At 48.2% G+C, this 13608-nt stretch overlaps 1 protein-coding gene across 10 annotated transcripts in view; it reads left to right on the forward strand.

The window, feature by feature from the left end:
- SHROOM3 (shroom family member 3) overlaps positions 1-13608 on the forward strand; it is a 115106-nt gene that overhangs the window by 82822 nt on the left and 18676 nt on the right. For 4 of the 10 annotated variants that reach the window (XM_068188228.1, XM_068188225.1, XM_068188233.1 and 1 more), the window contains 2 exons: positions 6005-6133; positions 9902-9931. Coding sequence is in view for 3 of the 10 variants with exons in the window: in XM_068188225.1 (XP_068044326.1) it covers positions 6005-6133; positions 9902-9931 (159 nt within the window). In the remaining 7 variants the exon portion in view is untranslated. The other 6 variants (XM_068188226.1, XM_068188230.1, XM_068188232.1 and 3 more) reach the window with 4 other exon arrangements.

Raw genomic sequence — 13608 nt, forward strand, 5'->3', positions numbered from 1 at the left:
GACTAGACAGTGTTGCACAGGGATAAAGTGGTCTTCTTTCTCCAGACATTTTTCTTGGTGGACCTGAAGGTCAACGCCCATTGAGGTTGTTTAAGTTGGAGTTGCCCGAGTGAAGAGCTCTCCGAGAAGGAAAGCTGTGAGTCTGGATTAATTCCAGGTGACTTCTCAGCTTCTGTTGCTTTGCCCTGAAATTCTGCGTGCTTGGAATCTCCACATAGGGGCCATAAGATTGAAAGTGATGGGTGCCTGAAGGGGGGTGTAACCATCCTGTGCTTTGTTTAATTTGCCTTCAAGCAATGGCCTGTGCAGGTAGAAAAGCACAAGCCCCTCTGCACTATTCCTGGGAAAATTCTTCTTTTCCCTTTTGGGGATTGGCTTATGGCACAAAGATCAGCTCTAGTAATCCTGTTTTACCAGATATCAGGGTGGATGTGGCTGGGATGTGTACAGAAAACGTGCATTAAGTAGTCCTGTTTCTTAGAAGCAGCAGCCAGCAGCATTGTGAATGGGTTTGGGTTGCGTGGCTTTTTTTTCCCCTGTGCTTTACTGACCCATCTGAATCGTAGACATGGATACTATTGTTTCTACTTGAGAATTTGGACCTTGCTGCAGATCTCGGGGAAGAATGCCTAATTCAGTCCCAAGATTCATGTGTTCAGTGAGCCTTACTGAAATTTCAAACTTGCTCTGCTTATGATGAAAATGTGCTTCCAAGGAGTCACACAGGTGGAGCCTGTTGTGTTTTGGATTCATGAACGAGCTTGAATTCCTCATGTGCCTAATTAAGACTGTGGAGTTAAACCTGGCTGGTTTCCCATCTCAGGTGAATGTCTTCAGTCACAAGCTAGAGCTTTTACCCAAGGACTGAGACTTTTTCTGGCAAAGGTTTTACAGGTTATTAGTGTGAGAGGTTCCAGTGCAATTTATAAATTGTTTTTCATTATAAGTTTTGTCCACACATTTCCTCCTGGTCTTGGTGTGGCTCGGGGGTCCTGTGAGCGGAGTAGCAAACCTGTGCAGGCCTTGTTGCTGCCTGGAGAGTACCTGGGCCTTTGTGCTCTGACACATGGGGGCACTTCCAGCGCAGCTCAAGGAGATTCTGGGATCGTGACAGAGATGTGGATTACAGGCTATTTCTGGACCAGACGCAGGAGGTCACAAAATAAGAACTACGTAAGCAATCCAGTCTTTTCACTTCAGGCAGAGTGGGAGGATCTGCCAAGCAGGACCTTGGCCCCAGCCAAGGTCGGTGCCTGGGATGGGTGTGGTGTCTCACTCGCTCTGCATCCCTCTCCCTGACGGCACGGAGGAGACGGGAGGGTTTGCTCTTTGCCGGGAGATAGACGGGGGACTGCCGCGGAGGTGCCGTTTGCATTCCCAAGGAGACGTAATTCCGGCTCGGCAGCTGCTGAGAGCTTGCCTGCAGGATGAGGATAGCCAGAGGTGAAGCTGCCCAGCTCTTCTTATGTCACTGGGCTGAGCTGGGGATCTCAGGCTGCCCTGTGACATTGTGTAACGTGGGGTGCTGTGAGGATAAACCAGCAGCGTTAACCCCTCTGGCTCCTTCCTGCCTGTTGGAGCCCAGTTCAGCTTTGTTGCTGTTTCTCTGTATTTTTGTGTCTGTGATGTGCTGTTGGCTGCTTCTGTAGTGGAGGGGGGTTTCCTCTTAGGCTCTGATTTAAAACAAAGGGAAGACTATCAGGAAATATCTACAAATAGCTGTAGAAGTTGGAAGAAGAGTTCCTTGCTTTAATCTCGGTTTTGGAAACATCATTGTGTGAGCACCTGTGTTTCTAGGATGGCTTTTAATTCTGTCAGTGGTTACAAATATTCCTATTCATCCCAAATGATTTAAAAATGAGAATTTAATCTCCATCCTCTCTTCTAGAACAACACTGAATTTAGAGGTAACAAAATACTAAAAATTACTAAACCTGTTAACATTTGGGGATTAGATCCTCTGGGACTCACGTCATCTATTACTGTGGCAGCAAATCAGGTGTTGGTTTAAACTCAGCAATCATGGCTTCAAGAGGTGGGACCATTAAAAAATACCTGTTCTGAATTTTTTTTTTCTTAAAGTTCATAATTTCCACACATAGTTCCAGGTGCTGTTTATGGCTCATCTCAGGCATATCTTAGACTCATCCCTGGAACTACAGGCAGCTAAGCCAAGAGTACAGCATGGTAGCACAGCCAGAAGAACCGTAACGCTGTTGTCCTGGAAAAGAAATGCTATGAGCCGACAAAACTTGCGAAGTTGGGTTTGTGCCGCCTCCCTGTGCAAAGTCTGTCTCCTCTTTGGGAATTACAGCCAGGCAGCTGAGCTTGCACTACATCATTTCCTCAGTGAGAGCAGTGATTTATGCTGCTGCCATTACTCAGGGAACTATTGTTATGAAACATGGAGTTTAATTAATTAAGAATATGATCTCTGCAGACTCAGATAATTGCCGGGAGAGCTGCTGGGCAGAGGCACCCACCCACACTTGCTGTCCAGGCTAGCTTAAGAAAACCGATCTGTGTTGGAATGTGAAGGTTGTAAATAAGGATAAGGAAGACTGAAGAAAGTGAGGAGGAAGAGCCAGGAGCCCAAAAGGTTAAGATAAGTGCTGTGAAACGTTCCAAGCATGCAGGTAACGGGAGGTCAGCACGGGAGGCAGATAAGGGGCCAGAGGAGCTCAGAGTCAGCCCTGCTCAGAGGCAAAAGATCTCCCTAAAACAGCAACCGAGTTCTGCAAGGACTGCGGCAGCTCAGGAAGGCCATGAGACATCCAATGGCAGCAACTGGCAAACCAGTCTTATGGGGAGATGATTAATATAAAATAAGACCACCCATGTGTTCTTGAAGAGCTCTGAGGAAGGTGGTGAAAAGTAGGGAGAGTTTCACAGATGCCTGCTGTGGAAAGGCTGTGCTGGCTGTGTGGGAGAGATGGATGTGGGGTCAGGAGGGCCTTTCTTCTGGAGGGGGCACTGAAACTTCTGAAGCAGGTTTTCCTTGAGAAAAGCCCTTAATCTCTAGCACTGTATTCTTTCACTGTCAAGCACGCAGCAAGGAAAAAATCCAAGCAGGCCGTATTTTTAGATGAGAGAAAAGCTGAGCAGAGTTTACTCATGGACATGTGTGGTATTAAATACCAAAGGCACCATGGAAGCAGCAAGTATAAATAACAATTCATAATTAAACATGAACTTTGCAGAAAAGGGAAGATTTCAGAGGCAGCTGCCAGCCTCAGGTGGGAGGTAAAGGAGTTTTAAATAGACTCTGTGTGCTGGGTTTCCTGTCTCCCACTTGAGAGCATTAGAAACAACATGATAACAAAAGGAACAACTGCAGGCCCCTTCTTGCCGGGGATACTTTTTAGCTATGGAATTGTGAGGCCCTTTGCAGCATCCCAAAATAAAATGCAGCCCCAGGCTTTAAGAGCATCCCATCGGGCTGGGTGCTGCTGCCACAGGGAGCTGGAGAACTGTCCCAGAGCAGCTGGAGCTTTCAGAGAAGGACCACTCTAAGGAGAAGGTGTGAGGACAGCCAAGAGGAAAGGTAGGCCCCCAACAGTTTTGCACAAGAGTGGCTTGTCTCCATGTTATGGTGGAAGAAGTGTCTTTATAGCGATTAGCACCCTCCTGGGTGTTAGACTGAGCTTCCTTACTTAGGAATGCCATAGAAAATGCTCTGGGGTAAGCAGCCAGGTAAGGCAGAAGTCTGCAAAGGCAGGCCAGGTGCTGGCCTTGGGGTCCTGTTTGGGGTGGTGTCCAGCCCTACAGCCCTGGCTGGCCTCAGCTCTTCTCCCTGCCCTGCCCTACAAGCTGTGCTCTCACAGGGACACCCCTGTAAGGGGACTGTCCCTCTGGCTGTGCTCTGGCCCTGAGGTGGGTGTGCTTCCCAGGGGGAAGGATCCTCATCTCTTGTGTTCCCCACCGGGCCTGATTTCTAGAGTGGCTGATTAGTTTTCAATGTCTTACTGAGCCTGCCATGCACCACAGAGCTCTGCAATTACAGTTCTTTAAGAAGCTGGGGAAAAACTGTGTTGCATTTCCTTTCTCTCCAACAGCACCTCTGGAGCCCATGGAGACACTAATTATGGTGTCTTTGTCTCTGTGAGGTAAAGCCCAAAGTTATGCATGCTGGCAAGCACGGGTTGCTCCTGTGAGGGGGAACACCCAAGCTGCTTATCCTCCCTCCCTCTGCTTGGGGCTGTCAGTGGAGGCTAAGGCTGTGCAGGTCCATGTGGGAGCACTTGGAAGGGACTTCCTCAGAAAGCTCTGCTCGCAGCAGAGTTTAGGGTCTGTGGTGTCTCTTGCTTTCGTAGCATCCTTCAAAAACTGCTTTCTCTTAAAAAAAAAAAAAAAAAAAAAAAAGAACCCAAGTGCTGAAAGATCACTTGGCTGTAGTGCCCAGGGAGCTGTAGGCACTTACTGCTCCTTTATATCAGTTCCTCAGGCTCTTGATGACTCTTCTTGGCACAGGGGCAGTTTCCCAGCCCTACATATTGTCACTGGCTCCCTCAGAGACAGCTGGCCAGATGGAAGGTGTGAGCAGCTTTCCCCACTGCAGGAGTACTGCTGTGGTGTGGCCTGGCACAGCCAAACTCTGCTCTCCAGGAAACAAGTAGGGAAGCACAGAGCTCTGTCCTCCAAACACTGAAGCTATGAACATATTTTGCTCACAAAATTGTAGACCTGTTTATATGGATAAATTGTTTATATGCAGTCTTTTAAATCCTCATCTGTCGCAGGCCTTCTGTCTTTTCTGTGTCTTGCAGTGAAATCTCCTCTGGAAATTGGTAATTTTTCATGGTAAGCTTGGTGAGCAAAGAGAGAGCAATTAAGGATACTGGCACTTCCAGGGCTGCAGTAAAGGAGATTGTGCTCCTGTTGTACAGTGAGGCTGGAATGGGAGCAGGGAAGGAAAACTTTCCAGTTTGATCAGAGACTTGACAATCATCTCGCAGGAGAGGAGTGGCAGAGACAAAGCAGGACGGGATTTAGCAAATGGAAAGAAAAGGCAGCCAAGGCAGGGTTTGGGGTAAAAATTGGATGAAGATAAGCAGGGTGAGCAAAAAAAGGCCGTTCCGGACCAGTCGCTTTCCCTAATCTAGGTGAAAGTGCTGCTGCGCTTCCCTGCTGTATCTCATCCGCAATGGGAGGCTTAACATTCCTGCCTGGCACGTGGGGGCGCGGGCAGGGAGCGCGGGGGAGGACCCAGCCGGACACAAAGACGGCCGGTCTCTCACCGGAATGGCATCCAAGCCATCTCAGCTATCCAAAGCCCCAGATGCCGGCATGTGGGCTCAGCACACAACAAGAGGCAATTGCAGCTTATCCCGGGCCAGGCCTGCCGCGGGCAGGGAGAGGCGCAGGGGGCCTTTCAGCCCCGCTTTTATTCAGCGTGGGGGTTCCTTGAGCGAGCCGAAATTTAAAATTTCTTCTGCACTTCAGGGCTAAAAATTGGAGTGAGTGGGAATAGTGGAGCGTTCCAGGGGGAAGGAAGGAGCTGAAGCGATGGTTACATTGTGTTTTTGTTACTTGAAGCGGGGTAAATACGTGTTTGCTGACTTGGTGGAAATATCAGTAGAGGAGGTAGGACAGGTTTCTCTTTCTCCCTCTCACTGTGCGGACCTTTCTCTTGGCTTTTCTCCTGTGTGTTCAGAGCATTCCTTGAGCTCTCATAAGGTGGTTACATGTGGAGAAAGTGTATCCTACTGTGGAACCCCTGAACTCCACACTTGGGGATTTAGTGTCCACAAATGCAGCTGCAGGATAATGAGTTCTGTGCAGTGGGTACTGAGCTAATCTCACTTCTGTGTGCCATGGGATTGGGCAGCTCCTCCAAAACACTCCTGAGGGACACTCGCAGAGCCAGTCACTGCTCAGAGCAGAGAAAAACAAGGATACGCATGGCCTGATGCCTGTGCATTACCCTCTTTCCTAAAATCCTCTTGGCTAAAAGGGCTGAGGTTTTGCGTGCTGGTATTTAGCTGTCCTTGCTCTCCTTTGGCAGGGACACCCATGCAGCACAGGGATGCACAGAGCTGTCTCCCAGCCCGCTCAGCTCGGACTGCGTGACCACTGACTTCCAGCCCTGCAAAGCCACGTGGGCAGCAGGAGTCAAGTTACGGCTGAAGACCAGGTGAGAATGTGTTTGTCTGTGTCCCTGAAACCTCTGCAAAGACAGAGTGGAAAACAGTTACTGCTTTGGCTGCCAGTGTGCCTGAGGGGCACTCACAGGGAAGGAGTGCTGAAATTTCTCCTCAGAGGCTTTTGTCAGTGCTGGTAAAGGTCATCAGAAATGCTGAACCCAAATATCTCCACAGAAGTGATGTAAGTCTTCTCTGACTTCCCAGCTTCAGGTGCCTGGCGTTCCAAAATCACCTGACTTCTTCAGAGTCTGGGAGTTTTAGTGGGAGTTTGGCATTCATGAATTCTGAGTACCTGTCTGCATTTTCGAACAATTAAATGTCTTCAGAAATCACTCTCCTGAACTGCTTTGGGTTTGTGACTGGCTGGTATTGTGACTGAGCCTGACTCCCTTCCTTTGGCCACGCAGTTTAGGACCAAATCCTACAGCATTTACTCAGGCAGAGCTTTTGCTGGCATCAAAAGAGCTTCTTACATCAGTCAGCTGTAATCTGGGTGACCTCATAGATTTTTGTGTCTCGGTCTTCTGAGATTTGTACCGTGAAGTGGAAGCAGTGGCTTTTATTTGCAACATTGCATTTGGGTCAGACCTTGACTTATTTGAAGTCAAGAAGCTACGCTGATTTCCTGGAGCTGGCGGAAATGTGGCCCAGTGCCTGTGAGTGAGCAGCTGAGAAGGGAATTCCACATTCTGATCTTATCAGCAAGGATGCACCTCTGGAGCAACCTCCCTCATCTTAGTGGAGATGCTCCAGCTTCTGGCCACTGTAGGCAGTCATGGATGCTAATCCTGTCCAGCATTGGACAGAGCAGATTTTAGAGGCTGAAATATCTCCTCAAGCTGATTTTGTTGAGGAGAAGTTTATCTCTGACTGAGGAGTGGGACTCTGCATTTCCCCAGGTATGTGACTCACAGGGAGTTTGGGAGAGGGCTCCCCTACATCCACCATCTCCCTATAACAATGAGTCATTCACCATATGCCCTCTGTAAATCCTTCTTGCCCAACAGTTTAGTAGCAGATCTCCACAGAAGCTCCAAAGTTTAGTGTTTCACTTGGATAAATTTGCCTTTGGGTGCAGAGCCCAATGTTTAGCTTTACTTTTCCAGTGGCATTGGAAACTGTGTCTTCACATCTCAGTTTGACCCAGGCTGGAGCTTTAGTTATGAAGAGGAAGCTGCTCTAATGTATAAGAATGTGCCTGTGGGAGGGTGTTTCAGACTCAGCAGCCTTTCCTTTGGCCCAGGCAGTGGGTGCAGTTCCCTGGCACATTTGACTCACCCTGTTACCCCTGAGATGTGTGCAAGTACCTCCATACATCCTCCTGAAGGCCCTGATGCTTCTGTCCCATTTGTTGCTCCTCCATGAACACTTGGATGTGGAGCTCACACTTGGATGTGGAGCTCATGAACATTGCCTGTGATTTGTAGCCCTGTAGCTCAGAGGAGAGCCCAGCTGCTGCCTGGAGCCTTGCCCGGCAGATCCCCTTGGTTACCTGCCGTGCCTCATTGTCCGCGTTCCGTTTAGATAATCGGGCTCACGGGGCAGCGTTCCTGCTGCCAGCCCCCCGGTTCCTCCTAAGCACTGAACCAGCCGAGGAAAACACATTCCTTCCATTGTTTCCAAGTCTCTCCTGTTGCAAGTTGCTGTGTGTTGGATATTGGGTCGTGAAAGAATCTAAGCTATGCTTGGGTTTCTGTCTTTTTAACTAATTTACTGACTGGAGAAGAGTGAGAAAAAATTAATTGAATTGAGCCCGTGGGGCTGGTTCATCAGTCTGGATAAATCAGTGCAGCTCTGAAGAGCTGCAGGCAGGGAAGCCACTGCAGGCTCTGGCTGCTAGGATTTTCTGCCCTTGCTCTGGGAGAGATGATGTGAATCCCTGGAGAAGACAGGGAATAATAGGGTCCTCCTCAAAGACTCTAAGTCAGTCAGCTGCTTCTTTTCCACGTCTGTTCTTTCTTCCTCTTTTTCCAGCAAAGGAAACAGAGTAAAATTACAGAAAGAAGACAGTTGCAGAGACTTTAACCCAGTGCTCCCCTGCTCCTCATTGTAAACTATGCGTGGTCTAGGTACCAGGCTGAAGGCTCTCCTGGCTTCTCCATGTCCAAGCTGCAGCCCTGCGGGAACAGCAGAGATGGACTGTCTTAGTGGCAAGCACTTCTCGAAACAGAAATCTGAAATACTCTTCATTTTGCAATTTGAATCAAGCTTAGTCTGTTGCTTGATAATGCTGTCTTCAAAATAGAAAGCTGTCAGAAGATCCCAGTAGGACAAAGTCCTTGAACCCAGTAATCAGGAAGAGTGAGGTTTGTATACATCACCTCTGTTCCTGTTGAAGCCTATGTCTGGTTAGTGTCAGGGAATGCCAGTGGGACCCTTTCTTTGTGTAGGGAAAATTCCTCAGTCTAAATATTGCCTGTCAACCCCACACTGGGGTGAAGGGAAGATGGAGCCGCAGCGCGCGGCCCGGCTGTGAGCCCCTCGCTCTTTGTTTCCTTTTCTGGACACTGGATAAATACCTCTTTCTTGGATAAGACAGCGTGGGGGTTCCCAGAGATATGTGATAACACGGAGGTGTGACTTGCAGGACCAATAATCATTAATTACAATGTTTGACTGTTCCTAAGTTCAATGAAGGAGCACCCGTTGCTCACAGCTGCCATCACCTCTGAGTGGTCCCAGCACTTCCATCTGCAGCCTGTGGCTGAGGGCACTTCAGTCAGAAAAGCCAGTATAAAAAAATCTGTCTCTAGATCCATATACATGGTTGTCATCTCTGCTTCCACACAGGGATTCTCTTCCCAGTGGTATGGTGGGGAGATTTTTCCCAAAGAGTTTGTGATGGTAATGGTAGGAATTCTGAGCAGAAACTTCTGATTCCCTTCTTCCTGATCCCAGAGAGACTTCAGGGAGATTGGTACCTGTCTCCCAGTTCCCAGATGGCACTCAGGGAGTGGTCTGATGCATCCCAGACATCCCCAGTGATGTTTGTCCAAGGGGAAAAATAAATGCTGTCTGACGTGTCAACTGGAAACACCACACAGGCACAGCAGCTGCAAAATGAACATTTTGTGGAAAAGCAGAATGTGTCCTGGTATGAGAATATTGAGAATATTGACACATTTCACCCAGGTGTGCTCAAATGAAGAGTTTTTCAGTGTGTTTTTTACTTAGGGAAAGTTTTCATCTGAGCATTAAGGAGTGGGGGGGTGTGGGCATGGTTCTCCCTTTCCCCTATAGATGAGGAGACACTATTGGCCAAGATCCAGGGTGTGAAATAACATTTCATAGACTTCAGGTCTTTCTAATGAGTCTTCATTCTTTTTAGTCAAAATTGTGAAGGGATGGAGCTCACTTCACATCCTTCCTGCCCCAGAATTTAGCAGAAGGGCTCAGTGAGCCTAAAAAGAGAGATTTAGTGAAAGACACACCAAGCTGATGCCATTCTGGTCCAACTCCTTTCTAATTGGCCTTGTCTGTTCTGCTTATTTTTAGAACCATGACTGAACCCTAATTAAGAGCGACATTGCTTTGAGTAGATTGTGGCCTCACTCTGTCGAAATCCTAATAGGCTTCTGAGTGCTTTACTTTTTCCTTCATCTCCTGCCTAATAGATGGGCAGAGAGGCTGCAACCACACGTTTGGGTGTCTGGAAAACATCTCCTTGTAATGCTCTTGCTCCTTTAGACGTGTCCATCTTGGAATCAGGTCTGTCCCGATGAGAATTCAGATGGTTGTTCTGCTTTCTCTTGGTGCAGGTGCACACTCACCCTGCACGGAGGGTACAGGTGAATTGCTGGGATCAGGATCTCTCCATGTACAAAGATCCTGCTGCTGCACGCACAGGATATGGCTCAGGATATAATGTCCCTGCCACGTGGGTTTTGTTAGGTTAGAATTATCACCAGCTTGAAATCTTGACTGCTGTGAGGATGACGTGGTAAGGATGGGCAGCTGCCCTCTTGGCTTTCTCTCTTGTGACTCAGTGCCTGGGATCAGATCCAGGAGGCACCAGCTTTGCACTTGCATCCAAATCTTTCATTTCTCCTGCAGGAGGAGGGTCTGTGATGCAGGGCCCCCATCCCTTCCCACCTCCCCACATGATGGGCTAGGCCATGGCTATTCCCTTCCAGCCATGCCTATCCCTTCCAGCTCCAGCAATCTCCCACACAGCCACCTGGCCGCAGGGCTGCTGGAGGAAGCACATTCACAGGGATTGTGGTTGTGAGTGATGGCAGAGTGACCCGCTGGCCTTAGTTCTCTTCTCTTCTTTGCCCCGTCCCATCTTCCTTGAACACCAGGCACTAGTCAGAGCCATCCCCTCAGGTGATGGAGGTGTGTCCTGGTGACCACTGCTCCTACCTGGATCCGCAGGTGGATTCTGCTTTCCTTGAAAGGTTTTGCTGCCTTTATCTTCAGCGTTCCTTGTCTCTGCTGAGGAAGGATTTGGAGCTTGTGGGGACAGAGAAAAATGACCACAAGGTCAGTGGTACAAGAAGCATTGTTCACAGTTCTCTCTTTTCAGCCACCTGGATGATGTTTCTGATGGATGTGAGAATGGTGAAAACAGCTCCCCAGGAGCTGTGTGGGAGTAGAAAAAGATCCATTTATTGGGGTACTGATGACCCTGAGTGGCTGGTTAATCAGCCACAACATCCCTCTCTGGCTTTCACTTAGTAGCTTTCTAAGGATGTGGAAAAAATGCAAGTGACAATTTCAGGAAGCTGAGTTGTTTGCTCTGGTTGAAGATGGGCCTTTTCACACTGAAGGACTGCACTCCTGAAGGACGCTGGGCTTGAGGTTCTTTTGAACTTGCAGAGCACCCAGGTTGTATGGGTACTCCAGAGCAGGCAAGGAACAGTACGTGAAGAACAGCAATCAGACTGACTACACTTTCCTGGATGTTCTTACTTTGTAACCTTGAGAAGAAGATAACCTTTCAGTTGAACTGTGAAGAAAGCCTCAGATGCTGATTCATCTGTAGAGTTAGTGCCAAAGTGTCTTTGTTAAGTTCCATTCCTGTTTTGCATGCAATATAAAGATAATCTCCAGAGATCAGAGAAGAGCACACTAAGTTCTTGCTAATAAGAGCAAGCTGCAGAGCGGTTCCTGGTGAAGGGCCTCGGAGATGTGGATGTGGTCCCTGCAGCCCAGACTGCTCCCAGTGTGTGCCAGGCTGCCACCAAGGAACCTGTGCTGAGCCAGGCGTGTTTCCATCTGCCAACACTAGCAGCAGCACAGCAACAGGGAGCACCCAGATAGCAGCACCTGGACAAGATTAGACTAGCCCTTTCCCTTTGGCTTTCCAATCTCCAGTGTGAACTGGCAGTACCTGGTCTGCAGTCTGGGTTAAAGATGCCACGCAGATGCCAGCCTTGCATCATGTCCTGCTGACTTCCCCAGGTATCTTCGCTCCCAGACATTTGTCGTGATGCCAGCCTGACCTGGATGCCCGGGTTATCTGATCACTGTAAGTGTCCATGAGGAACCAGGAGTCTCTTTTTCCAGCCTTGGCATTTACAACACAGGGATCACTTAGACTATTATTTGAAGGGGAGAATTTTTCAGTAGTAAGGTTGTCCAGACACCTTCACAAGTACAGTACAGAATATGTAAAAGATAAGGTGATGAGGTTGATTTGTTATTCTTGTTATTGTTATTATGACACTTCTGCAGTTTTAGATCCTACAGCCTCCTGAGCCAAAGTGTCACCTGTTGCTCCTGGTTTTGTTACTTAGCTGCACCAAAGTAACACCAGTTAAAGATCTAATGATTTATTTGTCTTCACTCAAGTCTGGCATTAGCTGCTGCATTTGCAGGTTTTATCACTCATCCAGTTGGTCTGGGATCAATCAGGATCTGCCACATTTCCAAGATAGGGTAGGTGTGGAAACAGTGTGAGGTTATCCCACACAGAGCTGCTAAGCTGGTACCATATGTCTTGTGACTAAAATTCACAGCTGTGCTCATGTTGTATTATTACAAGGATAGCAAACAAAAGAGTTAGAATACCTGTGGCTCAGATGATTGGCTACACAGCTCCCTCACCTGTTTCTACTGATGAAACCAAGGGATAACATGCCTTGCATGGGATCATTCATTTTCCCAAGTGTAAAACTGATGCTGATCGCTTGTACTTCACTAAAGTATTTACAGTCTTTAAATGTCTGCAGTGGAAAAGGTGGGTTATTCTTAATGAACAGTTTTGTCAACTTCCCATCTGGCCAGGTTCCTTGTTTTCTGGGCAAGGAGCTTAACAGAAGAGCTCTGGCTTAAACACACCTACACATGTAAAGGTAAAATGATGTTGGGTTCAGCTTGTCCTTTGCAGACCTCCAGTCCAGTTTCCCTTAAGACAATCCTGCCACAACAGACGTTAAAGGGAAAAGCATGTCCCTTTTTCTTCCTTCTTTTAGCAGACAATGAGAAAAAAACCAGCACTTCTGAAATCTGTATGGAAGAAATGCTGGAGAAATGTCTCTGCCTCTCACTCTCTGCCTATACTTTTCCATGCTGTCAAACATCAGCGGGTGCTGATGTTAACTGGTACTAGGAAAGGACCTGACCCTAAAAAGCATTTTTAACTTTTTGCACTTTCCTGTACCATTCCTCTTCCCAGTCTTAGGCAGTGCTCTCAGTGTCTGTGTGCCAAGGGCATTTTAATCTATGTACTGATGTGTTCGGGACATGCTGTACTGTGGATTTTTCAGTGAGACAAAGACTAAAGATGTGTCATATCCTCCTCTTGCATTTATTTAGAAATTGTCATGCAGAATTGTCATGCAAGCTGTCACATTTCAGTAGGCCACAGGTCCAGGGCTGCTCCTCATTCTTCCCAGGGAAAGAGTGAGAAACTGTGGAAATGAGTGCTGGAGCAGGGAAGAGATCCCTCATGGAAAGCAGCAGGAGGATTAAGGACAAGCCCAAAGGCTGGGGCAAAGGAGAGTCTGTGTGGCCTCTTCAGGGGACTCGATCACTAATCCCCTGCTTTGACTTTCCATTGCACCACTCTGTGCTTTAAATAAGGTGCCAGTGGGGTTTTATTTCCTCAGGGCTGACAGACACAGGCCTTGGTGCTGGTGACTGAAGGCACCAAAGGACAGCTGTGCCGTTCCACGCCTGGGGACACACCCTGGGGACAGCTGTCTGCCTGGGGTGGGATGCGAGGGACACACATTGCCAGCACTTGGTTGTCACGTCTCATCCTGCATTTTTAGCAGCCCCGAGGAGAGATCAAAAGTCCCTTTGCAGGCTTCCACCCCCTCATGGCATTCAGCGACCCACTTGTGCAAATCCGAGAGGGAGTGTGTTGTGGGAATGTCAGGGACGTTCACACATGGTTACTGTGAGACTTGCTTGGAAAGGACAAAACCACAGCAGTGAAGCGCAAATGAGCATGAGCAGTTTTAAATGTTGGCGTTAAGTTCAGATCCATCTTCCTGGGGAGAGCTGGCCTGTTGCTGAT

Source organism: Anomalospiza imberbis, chromosome 4 (genome assembly GCF_031753505.1).
Source record: "Anomalospiza imberbis isolate Cuckoo-Finch-1a 21T00152 chromosome 4, ASM3175350v1, whole genome shotgun sequence".
In the NCBI taxonomy this organism is placed as follows: domain Eukaryota; kingdom Metazoa; phylum Chordata; class Aves; order Passeriformes; family Viduidae; genus Anomalospiza; species Anomalospiza imberbis.